Source organism: Balaenoptera physalus, assembly GCF_965194825.1.
Source record: "Balaenoptera physalus genome assembly, chromosome: 1".
In the NCBI taxonomy this organism is placed as follows: domain Eukaryota; kingdom Metazoa; phylum Chordata; class Mammalia; order Artiodactyla; family Balaenopteridae; genus Balaenoptera; species Balaenoptera physalus.
Window position 1 is genome coordinate 188376060 of NC_138882.1, and position 21022 is coordinate 188397081.

At 44.3% G+C, this 21022-nt stretch overlaps 2 protein-coding genes and 1 long non-coding RNA gene across 12 annotated transcripts in view; 2 read left to right on the forward strand and 1 right to left on the reverse strand.

Moving 5' to 3' along the window:
• Positions 1-8088, reverse strand: part of PEX14 (peroxisomal biogenesis factor 14) — a 139577-nt gene extending 131489 nt beyond the window's left edge. For 2 of the 7 annotated variants that reach the window (XM_082461328.1, XM_082461325.1), the window contains exon 1: positions 7965-8015. In XM_082461328.1, coding sequence (XP_082317454.1) covers positions 7965-8000 — 36 coding nt within the window. In that variant the 5' untranslated portion in view covers positions 8001-8015. Of the gene's footprint in view, positions 1-7964 lie in introns of all 7 variants that reach the window. The other 5 variants (XM_082461324.1, XM_082461323.1, XM_082461327.1 and 2 more) reach the window with 5 other exon arrangements.
• LOC309660748 lies at positions 2265-6093 on the forward strand. Its single transcript, XR_014263587.1, has 2 exons — positions 2265-2778; positions 3119-6093. It is a non-coding gene; the product is annotated as an uncharacterized lncRNA (long non-coding RNA).
• Positions 8089-9636: 1548 nt separating the features above from the next.
• Positions 9637-20809, forward strand: DFFA (DNA fragmentation factor subunit alpha). Of its 4 annotated transcripts, none has more exons than XM_082461367.1 (6): positions 9637-9871; positions 12093-12254; positions 13870-14012; positions 18234-18441; positions 18662-18810; positions 19753-20809. In XM_082461367.1, exons 1-6 carry the CDS (start codon positions 9733-9735, stop codon positions 19963-19965), a joined length of 1014 nt encoding a protein of 337 aa, XP_082317493.1. In that variant the 5' UTR covers positions 9637-9732; the 3' UTR covers positions 19966-20809. The 4 variants fall into 4 exon arrangements, with proteins under 4 accessions (XP_082317493.1, XP_082317494.1, XP_082317495.1 ...); XM_082461368.1 differs by having other exon boundaries at positions 9638-9871; positions 18252-18441; XM_082461369.1 differs by lacking the exon at positions 12093-12254 and having other exon boundaries at positions 9641-9871.
• Positions 20810-21022: the final 213 nt, after the last annotated feature.

Here is a 21022-nt window from a genome sequence, read left to right on the forward strand (position 1 = left end):
GTACAGTAGAAAAAAAAAGGTCGGGGGGTGGGGGTTCCCTGGTGGCCTAGTGGCTAGGATTCCAGGCTTTCACTGCCATGGCCCGGGTTCAATCCCCGGTCTGGGAACTGAGACCCTGTAAGATGCGTGGCACAGCCAAAAAAATAGGTAAAAATTCCCAATTCATTCTGATAGGCCAGCATTACCTTGACAACAAAACCAGACATAGATTTCACACACACACACACACACACACACACACACACACACACACACACACCAACTACAAATCAATATCCCTCATAAACATAAATGTGAAAATCCTTAACAAAATATTGCCAAATCAAATCCAGCATTATATATCAATAAAAAGGGTAATACATCATGACAAAGTGGAATTTATCCAACAAATGCAAGAGTGGTCTAACATTTGAAAAATCAATCAACGTAAATCACATATTAACAGAATAAAGGAGGAAAACAATAGAATCAACTAGCCAGACAGCAAAAAGAGCACCTGACAACATTCAAAACACATATGATTAAAAAAAAAACTAAGCAAATTAAAAACAAAAATTGAATCCCCTCTACTAGATAAAGGGGACCTTCAAAAAAAACCTATGGCTGGGACTTCCCTGGTGGCACAGTGGTTAAGAATCCGCCTGCCAACGCAGGGGACATGGGTTTGATCCCTGGTCTGGGAAAGGCCCACATGCCGTGGAGCAACTAGGCCCGTGCGCCACAGCTACTGAGCCTGAGCTCTAGAGCCCATGTGCCGCAACTACTGAGCCCGCATGCTGCAACTACTGAATCCCGTGCGCCTAGAGTCCGTGCTCCACAAGAAGAGAAGCCGCCGCAATGAGAAGCCTGTGCACCGCAACAAAGAGTAGCCCCTGCTCGCCACAGCTAGATAAAGCCCACGCACAGCAATGAAGACCCAACACAGCCAAAAATAAAAATTTTTTAAAATTTAGAAATTAAAAAACCTATAGCTAACATCATATTTAAACATGAAAGATTGAGTGCATTTTCCCTAAGATCAGGAATAAGGCAAGAATGTCTACTCCCAATATTTCTTTTAACATTGTATTAAAAGCCCTGCACAGTGCAATAAAGCAAGAAAAAAAAAGGGCATACAAATTGGAAAGCAAGAAGTAAAGCTGTCTTTACTTGCAGATGACATAATCATCTACAGAGAAATAAGGAATCTACCCAAAAAACTATTAGAATTACAAATAAGCTTAACAAGGCTGCAGATATAAGGCCAACATACAAACTCAATTTTATTTCTATATACTAGCACTGAACAATTAAAAATGAAATTTAAACATAAAATCCATAAATACAAAAAAATGAAATATTTAGAGAGAAATTTAACAGAATGTGTACATGATCTACACGCTTAAAACTATAAAATACTTCTGAGAAAAATCAAAGACCTAAATGGAGACATATATCATTTTAAGGAATCAGAGGATCAATGTTGTTAAGATGTCAATTCTCCCCGAAACTGATCTATAGATTCCACACAATCCCAGTAAAAATGCCAGCAAGCTTTTTTGTAAGAACTGATAAACTGATTCTAAAATTTATATCGAGATGCAATGGACCAAAGCTAAAACAATTTTGAAAAAGAATAAAGTCAGAACACTTTACACTACCTGATTTCAAGATTTACTATAAGGCTAAAGCATTCAAGACAGTACGATTGACCCTTGAACAACACAGTGGTTAGGGGTGCTGACCCTCCGCGCAGTCAAAAATCCACATATAACTTTACAGTTAGCCCTCCACATCTATGGATTCAACCAACCATGAATTGTGTAGTACTATAATATGTATTTATTGAAAAAGAAATCCAAGTATAAGTGGACCCAGGCAGTTCAAACTCGTGCTGTTCAAGAGTCAACTGTATTTCCTTCACATTAGGAGAAACATAGATAAATGGAACAGAAGAGAGTCCAGAAATTAACCTATTATATACAATTTTTTTATATTTGACAAAGATGGCAAGATAATTCAATGGAGAAAGGGTAATCTGTTCAACAAATGATGCTGGAATAACTGATACCCATATGGGGAAAAAAAAATTAACCTCAACCTTTACCAATAAGCACAAGAAAAGAGCTGCTTAATGTTATTTGTCATCACAGAAATGCAAATTAAAAGCACAGTGAAATACCACTACATACTCACTAGAATGGCTAAAATTAAAACAGACAGACAGACAGACAGACAGACAGACACACACACACACACACACACACACACACACACACAAACAGACAGACAATACCAAGTGTTGGTATGGATGTGGGGCAACTGGAATGCTCATACACTGCTGGTGGAATGAAAAATAGTACAACTTTGCAAAACACATAAGCAATTTATTATAGAACTAAACATACACTTATCATGTGACCCAGTAAATACACTCATAGGTATTTACCAAGAAAAATGAAAACATATGTCTTCACAAACACACTTGAATACTTATAGTAGCCCCAAACTAGAACCAATCATGTGGGGAAAAGACTCTAAGGTGACTGCCATGATCCCCACCTCCTTGTATTCATGCCCTTGTGTTGTCCCCTTGAGTGTGGGCAAGGAACTATGACTTGCTTCTGGCCAACAGAGTATGGTAACAGTGACAGAATGCATGTAATTACATGCATGTGGTTACAATATCTAAGACTGTAACGTCCACTTGCCTTTGGGGAAGCAAGTGGCCATCCTGGGAAGACCCACGTGGCAAGAAACTGAGGGCGGCTCCTGGGTGACAGCCAGTCACAAAAAGAGGTCCTCAGAGCTTCCCTGGTGGCGCAGTGGTTGAGAATCTGCCTGCCAATGCAGTGGACACGGGTTCGAGCCCTGGTCTGGGAAGATCCCACATGCCACGGAGCAACTGGGCCCGTGAGCCACAACTACTGAGCCTGCGCGTCTGGAGCCCGTGCTCCACAACAAGAGAGGCCGTGATAGTGAGAGGCCCACGCACCGCGATGAAGAGTGGCCCTCGCTCGCCCCAACTAGAGAAAGCCCTCGCACAGAAACGAAGACCCAACGCAGCCAAAAATAAATAAATAAATAAATAAATATTTTTTTTAAAAAAGGACCTTATCAAAAAAAAAAAAAAAAAGAGGTCCTCAGTCTGAAGTCCATAAGGAACTAAATGCTGTCAATAACCACATGAGCTAGGAAGCAGATCCTTCCCCAGTCAGGACTCCGATGAGATCACAGCCCTGGCAGACACCTTGACTGCTGCCTTGTGAGACTCAGCTGAACTGTGTCCTGACTCCTGACCCACAGACACTGTGAGACAATAAACGTGTGCTGCGTTAAGCTGCTAAATTTGTAATAACACTGTTACGCAATAGGTAATTAATATAATCCAAATCCATCAAGTGGTGAACAGATCAACAAACTGTGGTATAGCTATACAATGGAATATTACCCACTAATAAAAAGTAATGAATTACTGAGACATACAATATAAATTTCACAAACATTATTATGAGCAAAAGTGAGACACAAAAGAATATTTACATTATGAATACATTCGTATGTAATCCTAGGAGAGACAAATATAATCTATAGTGATAAAAAGCAGTTCAGTATTCCTGAGGCCAAAGGCTAGGATTTACTGGGAAGCAGGGTAAGGGAACATTCAGGAATACTGGAATTGTTTTGATCTTGATTGTGGTGGTGGTTACACAGGTATATACATTTGTCAAAACTGACCACAACGCATCTATTGGAATTCCACAGTAAAGCTTTTGGCCACAAAGACTTGGTCACTCAAAAAGCTATTAATCTATGGATTTCAAGTCAGGATAGGGGCAGCTTTGGGGGATTGGCTAGTAATGGGAGGGACACCAAGGAGGCTTCTGAGGTCCCAGTAACGCTTGATTTCTTGATCTGAGTACTGGTTACACAAGTGTGTGCTCACTCTGTGAAAATTCACCAAGCTGGACACATAATTGGTGTACTTTCTGGGTGTATGTTAAACACCAGTAAAAAGTTTAAAAAAAATTTTAAAGGCTAGGGAGTCATTCTAAATTAAAGCATACTAAAGAGACAAATCAATGCACTCCCTATTTCTTCACTGGATCCTGATTTTTTTTTTTAATTGGAGAATTGTGAATGTGGTATGTATTAGTAAATAATATTTTATCAATACCAAACTTCTTGTGTGATAATGGTATTATGGTTATGTAGGAGAATAACCTTACTCTTATGAGAGACAAGATGAAGTATTCTAGGATGAAATATCATGATGTCTGTAACTTACTCTCAAATCCTTCAAAAATATATATATATAAAGAGACTGAGATAAAGCTAATTCAGCAAAATGTTAACAGTGTATCTTGGTGAAGTTTTTATGGGAGTTATAAAGGAGTTCTCTGTATTATTCTTTCAACTTTCCTATAGGTTGGAAACTTTTCAAAATAAAGAGTGAAGGGAAAAATATCTTGTTTGAACTACTGTTATTCAAGAGTTCAATAATCTTCCAAAACTGCATACAGAGACTTGGAGAAGGAAACCAACATTCACTGAGCACTTAATATGCACCACACACTCTTAACACCTGTGACTTCAGTCAACCCTCAAATGGGATTATTATTAATCTCATTTTACAGAGAAGAAAACTGAGGTTAAGAGAGGTAGAGTGACAAGTCCAATAGTAAGTGAGTGCTGGAGTTCAAACCAAAGTCTGTCAGGATACAAGGCCATGCTCTTCCACTCCGTAACATCTTTGCTGTACTCTTCTCCCTTCCCTGCCTCTGTGTTTTCTCAGTCCAAAATTTATTATATCCAGTGAACCTGAACAGATTAGAAATCTACATTCCATAATAATTCTCAATATTCAACAACCATTAAACAATCAGATTGAACCATGCATCTGCCCTTCACTAAAGACAGAAAAACTGATGGGAAAGTACAAAAATAGGGATGACATTTCCCGTTCCTATGGGCCATAACATGTACAGACTAGAAGGGACTTTGATAAGAGATTAGCCATACAAAACCGAGTAATGTGGAGTAAACAGGATAAGCAATAAATGCAATTCCAACAGACTGTTTTGAAGACAGCCTAAAAAGACTATACCATTATGAAAAAGAAAGTATATCACTGAAATCTAAAAGGCACAAAGGACAGCTAGGATAAACACCAGCATTCAGCGTGTTCCTTTAAATTTCAAGGAAATTACTTCTGAGCAAATAAAAAACCAACCTCAGTGGACTGGTGGTCAACATATGAAATTTCATACCCCCAAAAATGTTTTAATAGGGATTGAGAAAAGGCTTAGATGGTTTTTAAGTGAAACTCCAGAGTTTATTGAATGGAATAATAATAGGTAACACACTGTGTCAGGCACTGTTCTAAAATAAGTTAATTCATTTAATCCGCAGAGCAATGCTATGAGATAGGCACTAGTATTATTCTTATTTTACAGATGGGGAAACTAAGGCCAGAGAAGTTAACAGAGAAGTTAAGTAACTTGTCCAAGATCACACAGCTGGTAAGTAGTGGGGCTAGGATTCTAGCCCAGTGGGGATGGCTTCAGAGTCGATACTTTTAACCACTGCTCTACACTGCCTTTCAAAGAAAGAAATTGTTGGTTATTTACCCTTAATCTTTCAAAATGAGAGATTGATGCCACACGGCCAACTAACAAACTTTCTGTGAGAGACAGAATACTGCCTCAGTCCCACAGGTGTGATGCATTCTTCTCAGACACAAACCAGGTTTGGAGGAAACACCCAAACAGTTCGTTCTTTCAGTTCCACTCTGCTTTACTGGAGAAATGGGAAACCCACTGATCAGGACTAGAAAATGAAATGAGAAGCAACTGCTAAAGAGAGCTGGTTTACTTTAAATGTGTGCATTTGGGGTTTCCCTGGTGGTGCAGTGGATAAGAATCTGCCTGCCAATGCAGGGGACAAAGGTTTGATCCCTGGCCCGGGAAGATCCCCCATGCCGCGAAGCAACTAAGCCCATGCGCCACAATACTGAGCCTGCGCCCGTTAGTCACAACTACTGAAGCCTGCGTGCCTAGAGCCCGTGCTCCGCAAGAAGAGAAGCCACCGCAATGAGAAGCCCGCGCACCGCAACGACAAGTAGTCCCCGCTCTCCGCACTAGAGAAAGACTGCGCGCAGCAACGAAGACCCAACACAGCCAAAAATAAAACTATTTTTTTAATTTAAAAAAAAAAGTGTGCATTTGCAGCTTATTGTCAGTGACAGAATTTGGCGTGAAGCATTCAAGTTTTTTCCCAAGCTGCCAGCATTTTCTGATGCAATCCCATCTCTATCAGCTTTGGAAAGGAGGGCAAAGAAGCAGAGTTGAAAACCAAACAAGTGCAGGCCCAGCCCCCTTAACGAACCTAGATCCCTTGCACGTGTACAGAGAGGCCAATTTCCAGAACCAAAGGAATCCTTGGGCACTACAAAGGCTCCGAGTGGCAGAATTTTTAGTAACCTTCACAGCACTGGCAAATTATACGTGCTGGCATCCTTCAATCCCAGCCTATGCGCATTCCTAACATGTAACAGCTCAGAGAAACCTAGATTCTGAGGAGCCTCAGCATTTCAGCAAGCTAAGTGGGTTAAGGCAGGAAAGGAGGAACCACCCCACCACCAGGACACTCCCCACACTCCAGAATTTCCGACAGTGAGAAGACCAGAATCAGCCCTAATTATTGCTCACATTTTACAATCTGGACATCTCTCTGAATCATTCGCTCTAACGGAAGCTGGTCTGGGGAACTCACAACTCCTCTATGTGCAATTCCTGTAACAGAATTATCATAAAGAATAAAACAGTAATAAGAAACACTAAGCCGTATTCTTCCAAGGAAGGAACTGAAATACCAGGAGGCCGCTGAGAAGTCCACAGGTGTATTCAAGCAGGTGAGAGATGAGTGATGAGGTCCAGGTTAAAACCATTTTCTTCCTCCTCTGTCTAATCTTAACTAAACTTAAACATGTAGGGCTAACTAGTGGACTCACACACAGCCGGGTTCAAATCCAGGCTTAATCAGGCAAATGATCTGGGGCACGTTACAGACCCTGCAAAATGGCGGTTAACAGCCCGTACTTCATAAGGGCTGTAATGAGCATTAAACGAGATAATAAGCGTAATTTGTCCTCCGCATGACAGCACACACTCCGTAATTGTAAGGTACCGCTAACCCCATCCTCCTCACCTCAGCCCACCCCACCTTTGGACTACAAACGCCTACAGAGGCCTTAGCATCTACTGCTTCCTGACAGCAGACGTACAGGCATGAGCACTGGTCCTCAAGGTCCCCCGACTGGAGTGGGATTTGGCTGAGTCTGTGGCTGAAAAGCTAGAGCCCCTGGCCAAGAAAACCTAACTCTGGGCAGCAAAGACGGATCACCAGCCAAAAGCTCGGTGGCGTCGGTTGATTACAGTGAGTCCCCTTCCTACCAACGCACTGAGAGGGTCCAAGTACATTTCCCACCCTCCAACTTGGCAGGGGAAGCGCAAAGGTGACTAACGACGAAGAGGCTGGCAGCGGGGCCACCCAGGAGGCTGAGGCTGCGAGAGAGAGGGAACCCTGATGGAATAAGGCCCATCCCGAGAGGGAAGGGCCGGGAACGATCCAGCCTCTCACCCCTCTCCTCAAGCAGGGGCCCTCGCAGCTCAAGCCTGGGGGGCTTCTCAAGAATCCCGCCACCGACCTGGCCAAGCACAAGTGGGACCCGAGGGACCGGCAGGCGGGAAGTGGGGGCCCTCGGGCGCCCCCGGGCCCCTGCTCGGGAATGTGGTCAAGGAGGGGTCACGCGGGGAGGGGCCGGGCGGCGAGGACCTGGGGAGGGGCGGGGCCCCGGAGGAGGCAAGAGGTCGGGGCCCCCGGCTTCCGAGGCTCAGGGTCACCACCGGGCTCCCAGCCACCCGCCGAGCGCCCCCTCCAGCGGGGTCCCCGCCAGTACTGCGGGGCAGCCCCACTCCCCTTACCTGGCTCGGCTGCTCTGCCTGCTCCGAGGACGCCATCTTTCTGAGGCCTGACTAGTCTATCGCCGCTGGGCGAGGCTTCTCCCAAGCGCCCCCGCTCTCGCTCTCTCGCCCAGACTAAAGTAGCCGGAACTGAGCTGTCGATAGGGGACACCCGGGGAGGAGAGGGGAACTCCCACGTCCCCCACACCGCTCACTCTTTCCGTTAGGTCTCTGCTTTCCAGCAAGAACGATGCCTGTCCTTTTTGCTTTCTTATATCTATATTATACTTATTGAATTAAATCTCTGCCCATCTTCACAGTGCCTTGGGCACATGTAGGGACACCGTAAGTATTTAATAAATGAATGAATGTGAAGAAACCTGGAAATTAATTAATTAATTAACTGATGGTTCAGTTGGGTGCCTATCATTTGTCAGGCACTTTGGTAGCCGCGAGAAATAAAAAGATCCAAGACTCAACCCCTGCTCTCAAGTCTAGGCCAAATACACACACACACACGCGCGCGCGCGCGCGCTCAATTACACCTTGGAGCTAGGAGTCTGATAACGGTATGCAGGTCTATTAGGAGAACTCAGAAGAGGGGGCTTTTTGGAGAGGAGAGGCTTCTACGAACCGTTATCACTTTATAGCGGTTGAGTTGTTAGATTTTAAGCTAATTGTGAAATTATACGAAAGGATTGCATACATTAGAACTATCAGTCAGTTCCATTGCAGTTGTTTTTTGATCATTGATGGTGTATTCAAAAGGGTTGCCTCAGTTAACAATTCGTCCTACCAAACACTTTTACATGTCTTTTTCTCATAATATCTGATTTCCTTTAATAACAAAATATGAAAGAGATTGACCCTGAATGAATACGGGCTGATAATTATTCCTTGTTTATATAGAATGCCCCCTTTTTAAGCAAGGAAACTTTCTGATAATTTTTTAATTATTATTTTAATCTTAAATGGTAGTTTTTCAGGAGTGAAAAACACAGACTTTTCCATAAGTAACAGTATTAGAACAAAGACAAATATGTTGTCAAGCAGCATCTGAACAATCTCAACAGTGATGTGGTTCGCATTTACCCTTTTCTCTCTGATTTCTTTGAGACCTTAATGTTTAATCTAGTTATTTAAGCATTTCGTTCCGAGGTCCCAACCCAATTTGGAGAGCTGAAGCAGGGAATCGAAAGAGTGGAAATGTGCGAGTATCTTATGCTTCTCTGTTATGTTTTCAGCCAGACTGAAAACTACACTCAGCAATTTTTAAAACTGACTTCCTTCAGATCAGCGTGAAGGTTGGGACATTTTATAGATCTGTTCAGGTTGGAAAGGAAAAACAAATTAACACAGTAAAATGACACTGCTTTATGTATTAATATCTTGCATCTATCTATATATATAGAAAGGAGTGCTCTAACAATTCAAGGGAGTATACAGGCGTGTCCTTCATAATGCAAAATAAATCTCTATTGACCTCATTTTGAACGCGCGAATGCAACCCCTTCATATAAGGCAGAAAAAAAAAAAACACCTCCGGGGTCTGAATTGCGCGACCTAAGTCGGCTTTGAACCCACAGACTACAGCTCCCGGCATGCCCCCGGGGCCGCAGGGGATTAGCTGCAACTAGAACTACATCTCCCGGCGTGCCTTGGTCCCACGCGTGATTTGCTACAGCGAGAACTACATCTCCCGGCATGCCGCGGGGGGGTGGAGTTGGGTAGGACTCCCGCGTCCAGCCCCCCCCTGACGTCCGCGCGTAGGTCAGGTCAGACCCTGAAGATGACGGAGGTGGCCGGGGGCCCCAGCGTTCCAGAACCCAGCGAGATCCGGGCTCTAAAGCAGTGTCTCCTGTGCCGCAACCACAGCCGGGAACAGCACGGCGTGGCGGCCTCCTGCCTCGAGGAGCTGAGGAGCAAGGGTTGGCACGGGACGGGGGCGAGGACTTGGGGGGACGGGGGCGAGGACTTGGGGGGCCGGGGCCCGGGCTGAAGGGACCCAGGGAGAGGTGGGGATGTCCGGCGGGGCAAGGCGGGGTCAGGAGAGGCGACTTGGGGCTTCTTGTCGCTCGAGTGGAGCCTTGGAACAGAGAAGACTCAAGTGGGTATGGCGACTTAGCAGTTTCATAGCGTTTACAGGCGCTTTAACTTAATTTATCTTGTGTGAGATTCATATGGTGGAGAGGCAGACGGGAAGCAATATGCGAATTAAGACAGACTCTACTTCGGTGCTTCGCCTCAGATGACTCAGATTTTGGATCGAACCCAGTCCAGTGTATTCTTGCCACTCAGGCTCCCTAAGGTGGTACTGGGGCCCCCAGCTGAGCCTACGGCGGGGTGGGAGCGGGTTTCCACAGTCAGCTCTGGCAGGTACCTGTGCGGTAAAGAGGGAGCTGTTACCGACCATCCGGGAGGGCCAGACAAGGCACGTCTGCTGTGAGTAACCGAGTTGACAGAAATTCTGAGCCTCATACTGTTACTAGCTGCCTGACCTTACACTTAACCATCTCTCCATCCCCAGTTTTCTCTTCAGCAAAGTGGGTGTATTTCCAGCCCTGCTCCACAGGATTGGGAGTCTGGAAGGAGATGATATATTCAAACGACTTAAACGTTGCTGGCCTGTAGCAGTAAATTGCTTACTCAAAGAAGTTCTATTGGTTAAACGTGTGTGTCATCCCCGGGCATGTAGTGGACGTCTGTGTCAGCATGTTCAGGGCTTCCCCAGAGTCACCAAGCCCAACAGATATCAGACAGATGTCTTTCAGAGATGCAGGAACAGCCAAAGCACTCTAAATGCTTTAGTGACATGGCTTTTGCCATATAAGTGTTTACATATTTTTTGCTTGGCATGAAGTTGCTTAAGATTTAGTGCCCCTTCAGTGCAGTGGATGGTTGCATTTGGCACAGAGGCTTGTGTAAGTGCTTGTGTTTCTGGAGCTCGGCCTATACAAGGCTTGCTGTTCTATTTGGGTGGAAGACAGCATTGCCCAATGATCTTTGTAGTCTCTTGGCTACTTCTCTGCCTAGTCTAGTCCCATTAGCATTTTAGGCATTGCCATTACTAATTGGGATGGTACAGACCTGCCCTGGACAAAACCTCTTGCCCAGTGATCATAAAGATGAAAAGCTACTGTTACAAACTTCTGCCTTCTGCTTCTCTTATACTTTCCTATATGTTAGTAAAGCTGCAAAGAAAGATACTGCGAGAACATAAAGTCATTTTTTTTTCTTTTCTTTTTTAAAATTTTCTTTTCTTTTTCTCTTTTTTCTTTGTGACATTTGACACATAGGAGAATTTGAGTAGACCACTGAGGAAATGAATGAAAGACTGCTTGTTCTCAAGGAATCAAATCAGACTTTGGTTTGTTGTTCATCCAAGTAAAGGCTCAAGTGCCTCCTAATGTGGGTGTAGAGTAGCTGGAAGAAAAACACATTTTCAAGAGCCAGACTGTGTGGGTTGAAATGCCGGCTCTGCCACTTACTGTGTGACCTTGGGCAAATTACTTAACTTCTCTGAGCCTTGGGCTTGACATCTGTAAAAATGGGAGTAACAATAGTATCTATGTTATAGGATTGTTATGAAATTAAATGCTGTATCTGAAAAGCACTTAGTACAGTACCAGGGACATGGTAAGTGTTATATTAGTGCTAGTGGTCATCATTATAGTTATTACAGTTATTATTACCAGGGATTTTTCTAGGCTCTGGGGGCATATATTTTTTTTTTTAATTTACTTTTGGCTGTACTGGGTCTTCGTTGCTGCGCGGGGGCTTTCTCTAGTTGAGGCAAGCGGGGGCTACTCTTCGCTGCAGTGCGTGGGCTTCTCATTGCAGTGGCTTCTCTTGTTGCGGAGCACAGGCTCTAGGCGTGCGGGCTTCAGTAGTTGCGGCACGTGGGCTCAGCAGTTGTGGCTCGCGGGCTCTAGAGCGCAGGCTCAGTAGTTGTGGCACATGGACTTAGTTGCTCCGCGGCATGTGGGATCTTCTCGGACCAGGGCTCAAACCTGTGTCCCATGCATTGGCAGACGGATTCTTAACCACTGCGCCACCAGGGAAGTCCCGGGGCATACATATTGAGAGTGCAAGGACAGATGTAATTTCCCTATGGATACTTGTCAATTACCAACATTTTATTCCTCTCAGCTTGTGACATTCTGGCCATTGACAAGTCCCTGGCACCAGTCACCCTGGTCCTGGCAGAGGATGGCACCATAGTGGATGATGACGATTACTTCCTGTGTCTTCCTGCCAATACTAAGTTTGTGGCACTGGCTGGGAATGAGAAGTGGGCTTACAGCAATTCAGGTAAGAAATGCTGGCCGTATATACAATATACCATCCATCATGATTTATTTTACTGCATAGGCACCTGGTTGCTGTTTGGCTGTCTGTTTAAGCATTTATGCAGCAAACATTTACTGAGCACCTTCTGTATACCAGAGTGGTGCTGAGTCTGGGGATGAAGATGAATGAGATGGGCTCAGTTCTCAAATAACTCACAGACCGACAGCAACTAAAACGCAGCAAGGCAGAGAGATCTGTGCCGCGGGTGGGGTCAGACTGTCTGGTCTGAATCCTGGCTCTGCCATTTACTAGCCGTGTGACCTTGAGCAGATTATCTAACGTTTCAGCCCCGTATTGAGATAATAATTACAGTACCTGTCTCCTAGCGTTGTTGTGAGGATACTAGAACGTAGTACGTATCAAGCCAGGGCTTCTCAACAGTACTGCTGACGTTTCGGGCCGGGGAATCCTTTGTCGTGGGGCTGCTGTCCTGTGCCTCGCAGGGCGTTCAGCAGCATCGCTGGCCTTTACCTACTAGGTGTCAGCGGCATCTCCTCACCCTAACTGTGACAAGCAAGAATGCCTCTAGACATTGTCACACGTCTACTGGGGGTGGGATGGGCAAAATCACTCCCAGCTGAGAGCCACTGATAGAAAGCACTTAGATCTCACCTGGTACACAGTAAGACGAATAAATATTACCTATCACCATCATTAGCATCGTCCTCACTGGAAATACAAAGGGAACTAATATTGACGGGCAAGGATCAAAGAGCTAAAGAAGTGTCTTGAGGAAAGTCCCTAGGCCACTAAAGTGAGGAAGTCACCCTTCAGCAATGGCTTTCCCAGCCACCTTTGTACACGGGCCCAAGGGACAGCAAACAGTGGCTGCAGCTCCTCCAGTCGAGGGTAAGCCCCATCGCCCAGCACAGGAGGAGTGCTGATGAGGATGAATGATTTGGGATACAGAAATAGAACACACCCACACACACAAAAACCAACCTAAAGGGAAGTGTGACAGTATCCTGGGTATGCATAAGCATACATTGGATTTAAGTGGCTTCCTTCCGTAAAAGAACACAGAACAGTTTCACACAGAAATAAATGGAAGATGGGGACTTCCCCGGTGGTCCAGTGGTAAAAAAATCCACCTTCCAATGAAGGGGATGTGGGTTCGATCCCTGGTCGGGGAACTAAGATCCCACATGCCACGGGGCAACTAAGCCCTCGCACCACAGCAACTGAGCCTGCACGCCACAACTAGAGAGCCTGCACGCCACAATTAGAGAGCCCGCGTGCCACAAATTACAGAGCCCATGCACTCTGGAGCCTGCACGCCACAGCGAATGATCCCTCATGCCAAACAAAGATCCCCACGTGCTGCAGCTAAAACCTGCTGCAGCCAAAAAAAAAAAAAAGAAATGGAAAATGGAACAAGAGGGAAAATTAAGGTCCTAGATGGGGATTGGCTTTCCCATGAATCCCTGAGAAAAGGTGCTTCCTTCACCATCGAAATTATTATAAGTGATCTGTCGGAAGGATGTGCCCACATCCTCGAGGTCTGAGTTGGAGGAGGAAGTGAAAACAGCACTTCCGGTTAATCTGACTCTGACCGGCATTTTCTCCCATGTATCAGATGGAGGTACGGCTTGGATTACCCAAGAGTCCTTTGACGGAGATGAAACAGACAGCGGGGCAGGGTTGAAGTGGAAGAATGTGGCCAGGCAGCTGAAAGCAGACCTGTCCAGCATCGTCCTCCTGTCCGAGGAGGACCTCCAAGTAAGCCTCCTCCGCAACCCATAGCCACGCTCCTCCGGCCTGTGCTGCCCCCAGCGCCTTAGTTGCCGTGCATCCTGCCATAATAATTTCATCGCTTCTTAATTTTTAAGTAATTCTTAGATGACAACCAAGGTTCTTCATTTTCTAATTCTCTCACCTAGAGTAGGAAATTTTCACCCCTCACCCTGCATCAGAATCACCAGTGGAGCTTTTTAAAAACACAGACGCCAAGGCCCCACCTAGACCCATTTAGGCCCAAGGCTTGGGTCAAGGATGTACTGCTAAAGAATGCAGATTAAATCTTAGCTCCATCTCTATGACTTTGAACCGGTAACTTAGCCTCTCTGCTTATGTTTCCTCTCCAGTAGAATTAGGATAAAAATAGTATTGTTAACTCAAAAAAATATTTATTGAGCCCTTGTCCTCTGCCTGACATGGTTCTGTGCACAGGGGTACAATGGTGAACAAGCCAGACACAGTCCCTGCTCTAATGGAACTCAAGTCCTGGTGGAAGGAGGCAGACAAAATAAGCAGCATGTCAGACAGGGCAGTGTGCCAAGGGTGATGGGAAGCCTCCTGAAAGGAGGTGACCTTTTGGTAATTTTTTAAACTTGTATATTTATTTTGAATAAATCATATTAATACTTTCACATGGTTCAAAATCCAAGAGGTATAGAAGGATACACAGGTAGCCAGAAAGTAAAACAACCCAAATGTCTGTCAGCTGATAACTAGATAAATAAAATGTGGTATATCCAAACAATGGAATATATTATTCAGCCATAAAAAGGAATGGAGTATTAATACATGCTACGACATGGATAAAACTTGAAAACATTATGCTAAGTGAAAGAAGCCAGACATGAAAGGCCACATATTTTATGATTGCATTTATATGAAATGGCCAGAATACACAAGTCCGTAGAAATAGAAGGTAGATTAGTGGTTGCCTAGGGATGGGGTTGGTGGGGAGTTTTGAGGAGGAATAAGGAGGAACTACTAATGGGTACAGTTCTTTCTGGGGTGGTGAATATGTTCTAAGACTGATTGTGGTGGTGATTGCACTATCATAAGACCACTAATTATACTGAAACCCACTGAATTATACACTTTATTTATATGGGTGAATTGTATAGTATATTAACTATATCCCAATAAAGCTGGGTTTTTTGGGGGGTTTTTTGGCCATGGGGCATGTGGGATCTTAGTTCCCTGACCAGGAATCGAAGCCACGTCCCCTGCATTGGAAACATGGAGTCTGAACCACTGGACCATCAGGGAAATCCCTCAATTAAGCTGCTTAGAAAAAAAAGGATATACAGGAAAAGTCTGACTCCTGCCCCCAGCCATCCAACTTCCCCTTCCTGGAGACAACCAATCTGTCAGTTTCCCTTTCCAGAGATATTTTATATACAAACAAATACATAAGTGTTTTCACCTCCTCCCCTATATCACACAAGTGGAAGCATCTCTACTGTTTTAATTTTTTTTTAATTTATTTATTTTATTTATTTATTTTTGGCTGTGTTGGGTCTTCGTTGCTGAGCGCAGGCCTTCTCTAGTTGCAGTGAGTGGGGTCCACTCCTCGTTGCGGTGCGTGGGCTTCTCATTGCATTGCGGTGGCTTTTCTTGTTGCAGAGCATGGGCTCTAGGCATGCGGGCTTCAGTAGCTGTGGCACGTGGGCTCAGTAGCTGTGGCTCCTGGGCTCTAGAGCACAGGCTCAATAGTTGTGGCACACGGGCTTAGTTGCTCCACAGCATGTGGGATCCTCCCAGACCAGGGCTCGAACCCGTGACCCCTGCATTGGCAGGTAGATTCTTAACCACTGTGCCACCAGGGAAGCCCTCTACTCTGTCTTAAAGAAAGATTTGGAAAGTATTCCAGATCAGTTTATAAAAGACATCCTCACCTCTTTTTCACCACTGCATAATATTCCATTTCATGCCTGTACCATGACTTATTTAATGAGACTCCCCCACTGGGGGACATGTGGGTTGTCACCAGTCTTGCTATTCTAGTCAGTGCTGCAAAAAGCTTAGATCAGTGTCATTTTGCACACATGCTTGTGCATAGAATAAATTCATAGAATTTAGTTGAGAAACATTGGCAGGTCCCAAGAGGAGACCCTGAAGGACAAGAGGAAGCCTGCCATGGAAAGGCTGGGGCCAGAGTGTTCCAGGCAGAGGGAGGGCAGGAGCAAGCTTGATTTTTTTCTTTCTTGTTTTTCCTGTTTTATGAAACAGAAAGGGGGGACTTCTCTGGCAATCCAGTGGTTAAGACTCTGTGCTTCCACTGCAGGGGGCGTAGGTTCGATCCCTGGTTGGGGAACTAAGATCCCACATGCCCCATGGCCAAAAAAAAAGAAACAGAAAGGGGTCACGAGATCCCTTCCCATCCCAACAGACTAGCATATTATGATACCCGTAGAATAAGGAGCACAGCCGTCCTTACCGAAACAGGGACACCAGAATGTAAGTGAGCCTGGCCCTGACAGCTAGGCTCCACGGGGAAGCTTAGGACAGGAGCTTGCAGAGGCCGGCCACGCGACAGGTAGAGGAAAGGAACCACCGTCTCGGGGACCATGGGGAGTGAGAACAGATGGGAGCGAAGGGAGGAGCACAGGGGTCAATTACACAGCGTCCTGAGGATTAGAACTAAGACTGACTGATCCTGGGGACGTTATTAACTGCTCTTGCCTCACTTTCCTCATCTGTGTAAGGTGGTGGTAATACTAGTACTTACCTCGTAAGGTTTGTACTTCTTGAATTTTGAACCTTATGAATGTATATTAATACTACTTGTTCGAAAATTGATGCAATATGAAAGTTAAGGATAACTTATAAAGTCACCTCTTCAAAGAGGCCTTTCCCAATCTAGAGCAGCCCTCCTCATCACTTTCTGTCCTAAGAGTTTTACATCAGTTTTCTCACTGATATATGGTAAGTGCTCGAGAAATGCAAACGCTTATTATTGTATTTCTTATCAAGCTCCATATTCTAATCTGCAGCTGAAGTTAGATTTACTCTCCAAGAATTTCAACAGTTTGATCTTTTCTCTTATGAAGACTATTTTTATTTTTTATTATTTTTTTATTTTTTAATTATTATTTTTTTAAATTTATTTTTGTCTGCCTTGGGTCTTCATTGCTGCACGTGGGCTTTCTCTAGTTGTGGCGAGCGGGGGTTACTCTTCGTTGCAATGCACGGGCTTCTCATTGCGGTGGCTTTTCTTGTTGCAGAGCACAGGCTGTAGGTGCACAGGCTTCAGTAGTTGTGGCATGAGGGCTCAGTAGCTGTGGCGCACGGGCTTAGTTGCTCCACGGCATGTGGGATCTTCCCAGACAAGGGCTCGAACCCGTGTCCCCTGAATTGGCAGGCGGATTCTTAACCACTTTGCCACCAGGGAAGCCCTGAAGACTATTTTTAATCTAGTGCTGTATATGCCAAAAGATTGAGCCTTCTTAAGATCTAGGGTATGATAAGTGAGGTCTCCCTTATTTCACAGACTGAACACGTCATTTAAAAGCTGAGTAGTTTATATTTGAAAAATAGTCGTTCAAAGTATGAACATGTATAATAAAAATGTTTAAGGTTAAAACCATCAGAAAGACTTTTGCTTGAAACAGCCTCATACTGATTCATTGTACAAGTGATCATACACCTCCTCCTTTATATTCTGTACAATGTATATAATGGGTTATTTAATATCAGGATTTTGTTTTGTTTTAATTTTTATTTGGAGTATAGTTATTTACAATATTGTTTTAGTTTCTGCTGTACAGCAAAGTGAATCAGTTATACATATACATATATCCACTCTTTTTTGATTCTTTTCCCAAATTGGTCATTACGGAGTATTGAGTAGAGTTCCCTGTGCTGTACAGTAGGTCATTATTAGTTATCTATTTTGTATATAGTAGTGTGTATATGTCAATGCCAGTCTCCCAATTTATCCCTCTTCCCCCTCCCCCCCCAGTAACCATAAGTTTGTTTTCTACATCTGTGACTCTATTTCTGTTTGTTTTGTTTTTAATAAGGCACTAAGGCAATGTTTTCCTAATTTTTTCACCAGAGGAAAACTGAAAAAATTACATGCCTCTTTCCTGACTTTCAGGCAGCCATATTAGGTAACTTTGGGAACTAGATGAAATGAGTCTGCGAAATTGATGTATTTGAGAGCTGTAACATCACGTTTAGAAAGTACTTTCCGATTTCTTAAAGTCCGTATTTGTTTGTCAGATGCTTATTGATGTCCCATGTTCAGAGCTGGCTCAGGAACTCAGCCAAAGTCGTGTCGCAGTCCAGGGGCTCCAGAACACCCTCCAGCAGGTCCTTGACCAGAGAGAGGAAGCCCGTCAGTCCAAGCAGCTCTTGGAGCTTTACCTCCGGGCTTTGGAGAAGGAGGGCAGCATCCTGTTGAAGCAGCAAGGTAGGATTCATCGGCTGGGGGAGTTACACTGAGAACTCAGTAGAGCCTCTCCTTGAGAGAGAGCCAGATGCTTACCATGTGGTCAAAAACAGTGAAGCCACAGCTGCTGGCATCTTGAGATGACCGGCTTCTGTCTGCCCAGCTGATTGCTCTGGCTGGATGTTGGTATGGCTGTATGTGTACATGGTGTGCTGATCTCTGTCTCACATCTGCTTTGCAGAGTCCAAAGCTGGCCTCGGTGATGAGAGGGATGCAGTTGACACGGGTATTGGAGAGAGCTCCTCCGAAATTGCACTTACGAGCCAGATCCTTACTGCACTGAAGGAGAAACCCGCTCCAGAGCTGAGTTTGTCTAGTCAAGATTTGGAGGTGGGCGAGCACCAGGGACCCTGACCTTTGCAAGAAGAGGCTTGTATCAGGTCTTTTTCACCTCTGCAGACCTTGAATCGTAGCTGTCAATTTGCCCAGTATTATATGCAAAGCATTTGCAAACATCTCATTTAATCCAAATCTTAAACAAAATGGGTGCACTCCCTCAGATCATCAAACATTATTTTCTGGTCCAAAGTAGGTAATGAAGTGTCTGACCCCGACAGGGAGGAATAGCAGGACTCAGGCTTCTGAGATGCATCTGTCAGTGGTTGAAAAAGATCCAGAGGCCACAGAAGCACATAAAATATCCTTGAGAAAGGCCCACTCGAGGGGATCGTCTTGCACTTTCAGACCAGGGAACTGGAGGCTTGATGAAGGGAACCCGTCAAAGTGGGTGTTCCTTCTTTCTTTCTTTTTTTTGGGGGGGGGGGGGATTTGCTGTAGCTTGTGTTTTTGTTTCATCAGTTGTTTCACAGTTATTTTATTTTATTTTATTTTTGGCCATGCCGAGTGGCATGTGGGATCTTAGTTCCCCGACCAGGGATCGAACCTGTGCCCCCTGCAGTGGGAGTGCAGAGTCTTAACCACTGGACCGCCAGGGAAGTCCCTGGGTGCTCCTTCTTATGCTTCACCCTTGTCCCTGTTCCCAGTACTTCCTTGGTGTAGCTAGAAGGGAAAGAAGCTGTACTGACTTGAGCTTGGCTAAATTTCCTGTGTGCGGAGGACTTTATTGTTGCTCCAAGTAAACTACTCTCTAGAGGTCCTTTCCTGTTGGTGTTGTATGGTGAGACGAGGCCTGTGACAATTGAATATGAAGGAGACCTGGCATTTCAGCATAAAGACATGACATAGACTGATATTGCCGATTCTCACCCCCCTAAAGAAAATCACGAGAGCAGCAGAGGTGCTGGTTCTTAATGGTTCTTACTCTTGCCGCAGTTGGTTGCCAAGGAGGACCCTAAAGCATTGGCTGTTGCTTTGAACTGGGACATAAAGAAGACAGAAGCTGTTCAACAGACCTGTCATCAGGAACTTAGCCTGCGCCTCCAGCAGGTACAGAGCTTGTATTCTCTGAGGAGCATTTCAGCAAGGAAGAGTTCGCTGCCTGGAGAAGTGCAGAATCCCAAACAAGCCAAACGAGACCCCACATAGCTGGCAGCCAGAAATATGCCAAAGAAAACCTTAGGTTTTGTGTCAGTGTCAGTAAATGCCTTCAGCCTAATCTTTGTAGCTCCCTACATACTCCTCTACCCCCTGCCTTCCAGAATGTTCTCCTGGAACAGGCTGGAAGACAGGCTTCATACCCTTTCCAGAAAAGCTATTCCAGATCTCCACATGGGCTCTCTGACCTATTTTGAACCACAGAGCTGCACCAGCAATATCCCACCTCCTCTAATTGCAAGTTCTTATGTTCTCTAACAGTAGTTGTAAAGGGCAGGGAAAAGAAATTGTCATATTTCAGACCCACTATTCTTTTTTTTTTTTTTTTTTACTCTTTTTTTCTTCTACATCAGATAAATGGTATATCTCTTTCACAATTCAGTCTGTTGAACTATGCAACCATCATAGTAATAGACCCACTATTCTTATTCTAAAGATGGAACGGTAGAATTTTAAACACAAATAACAGTAGAGAAGATGACATATCAGAGTGTTGATTATGGCCACAATCTTGTTTCTCAAGTTAAGGAATTTTTTCATTTGTTTTAAAGGCACGTATTAAATTTGCAGACCATAGGGACATACAGAGTGTAATTCACCATTTCTAATATCTAATTCAGTATTGTGAAATTATATGCATTACCACTGTGAAACTTTTCAGTTTTCTAATGTGTTTTATCAGCAGGGGGTATAAAAAGGTCATTAAATCAATCTCCATAAGATATGACTCCAGTATGAAATTAGAACACTCCCTGACACCATGCACAAAAATAAACTCAAAATGGATTAAAGACCTAAGTGTAAGGCCAGACACTATCAAACTCTTAGAGGAAAACATAGGCAGAACACTCTATGACATACATCACAGCAAGATTCTTTTTGACCCAGCTCCTAGAGAAATGGAAATAAGAACACAAATAAACAAATGGGACCTAATGAAACTTAAAAGCTTTTGCACAGCAAAGGAAACCATAAACAAGACCAAAAGACAACCCTCAGAATGGGAGAAAATATTTGCAAATGAAGCAACTGACAAAGGATTAATCTC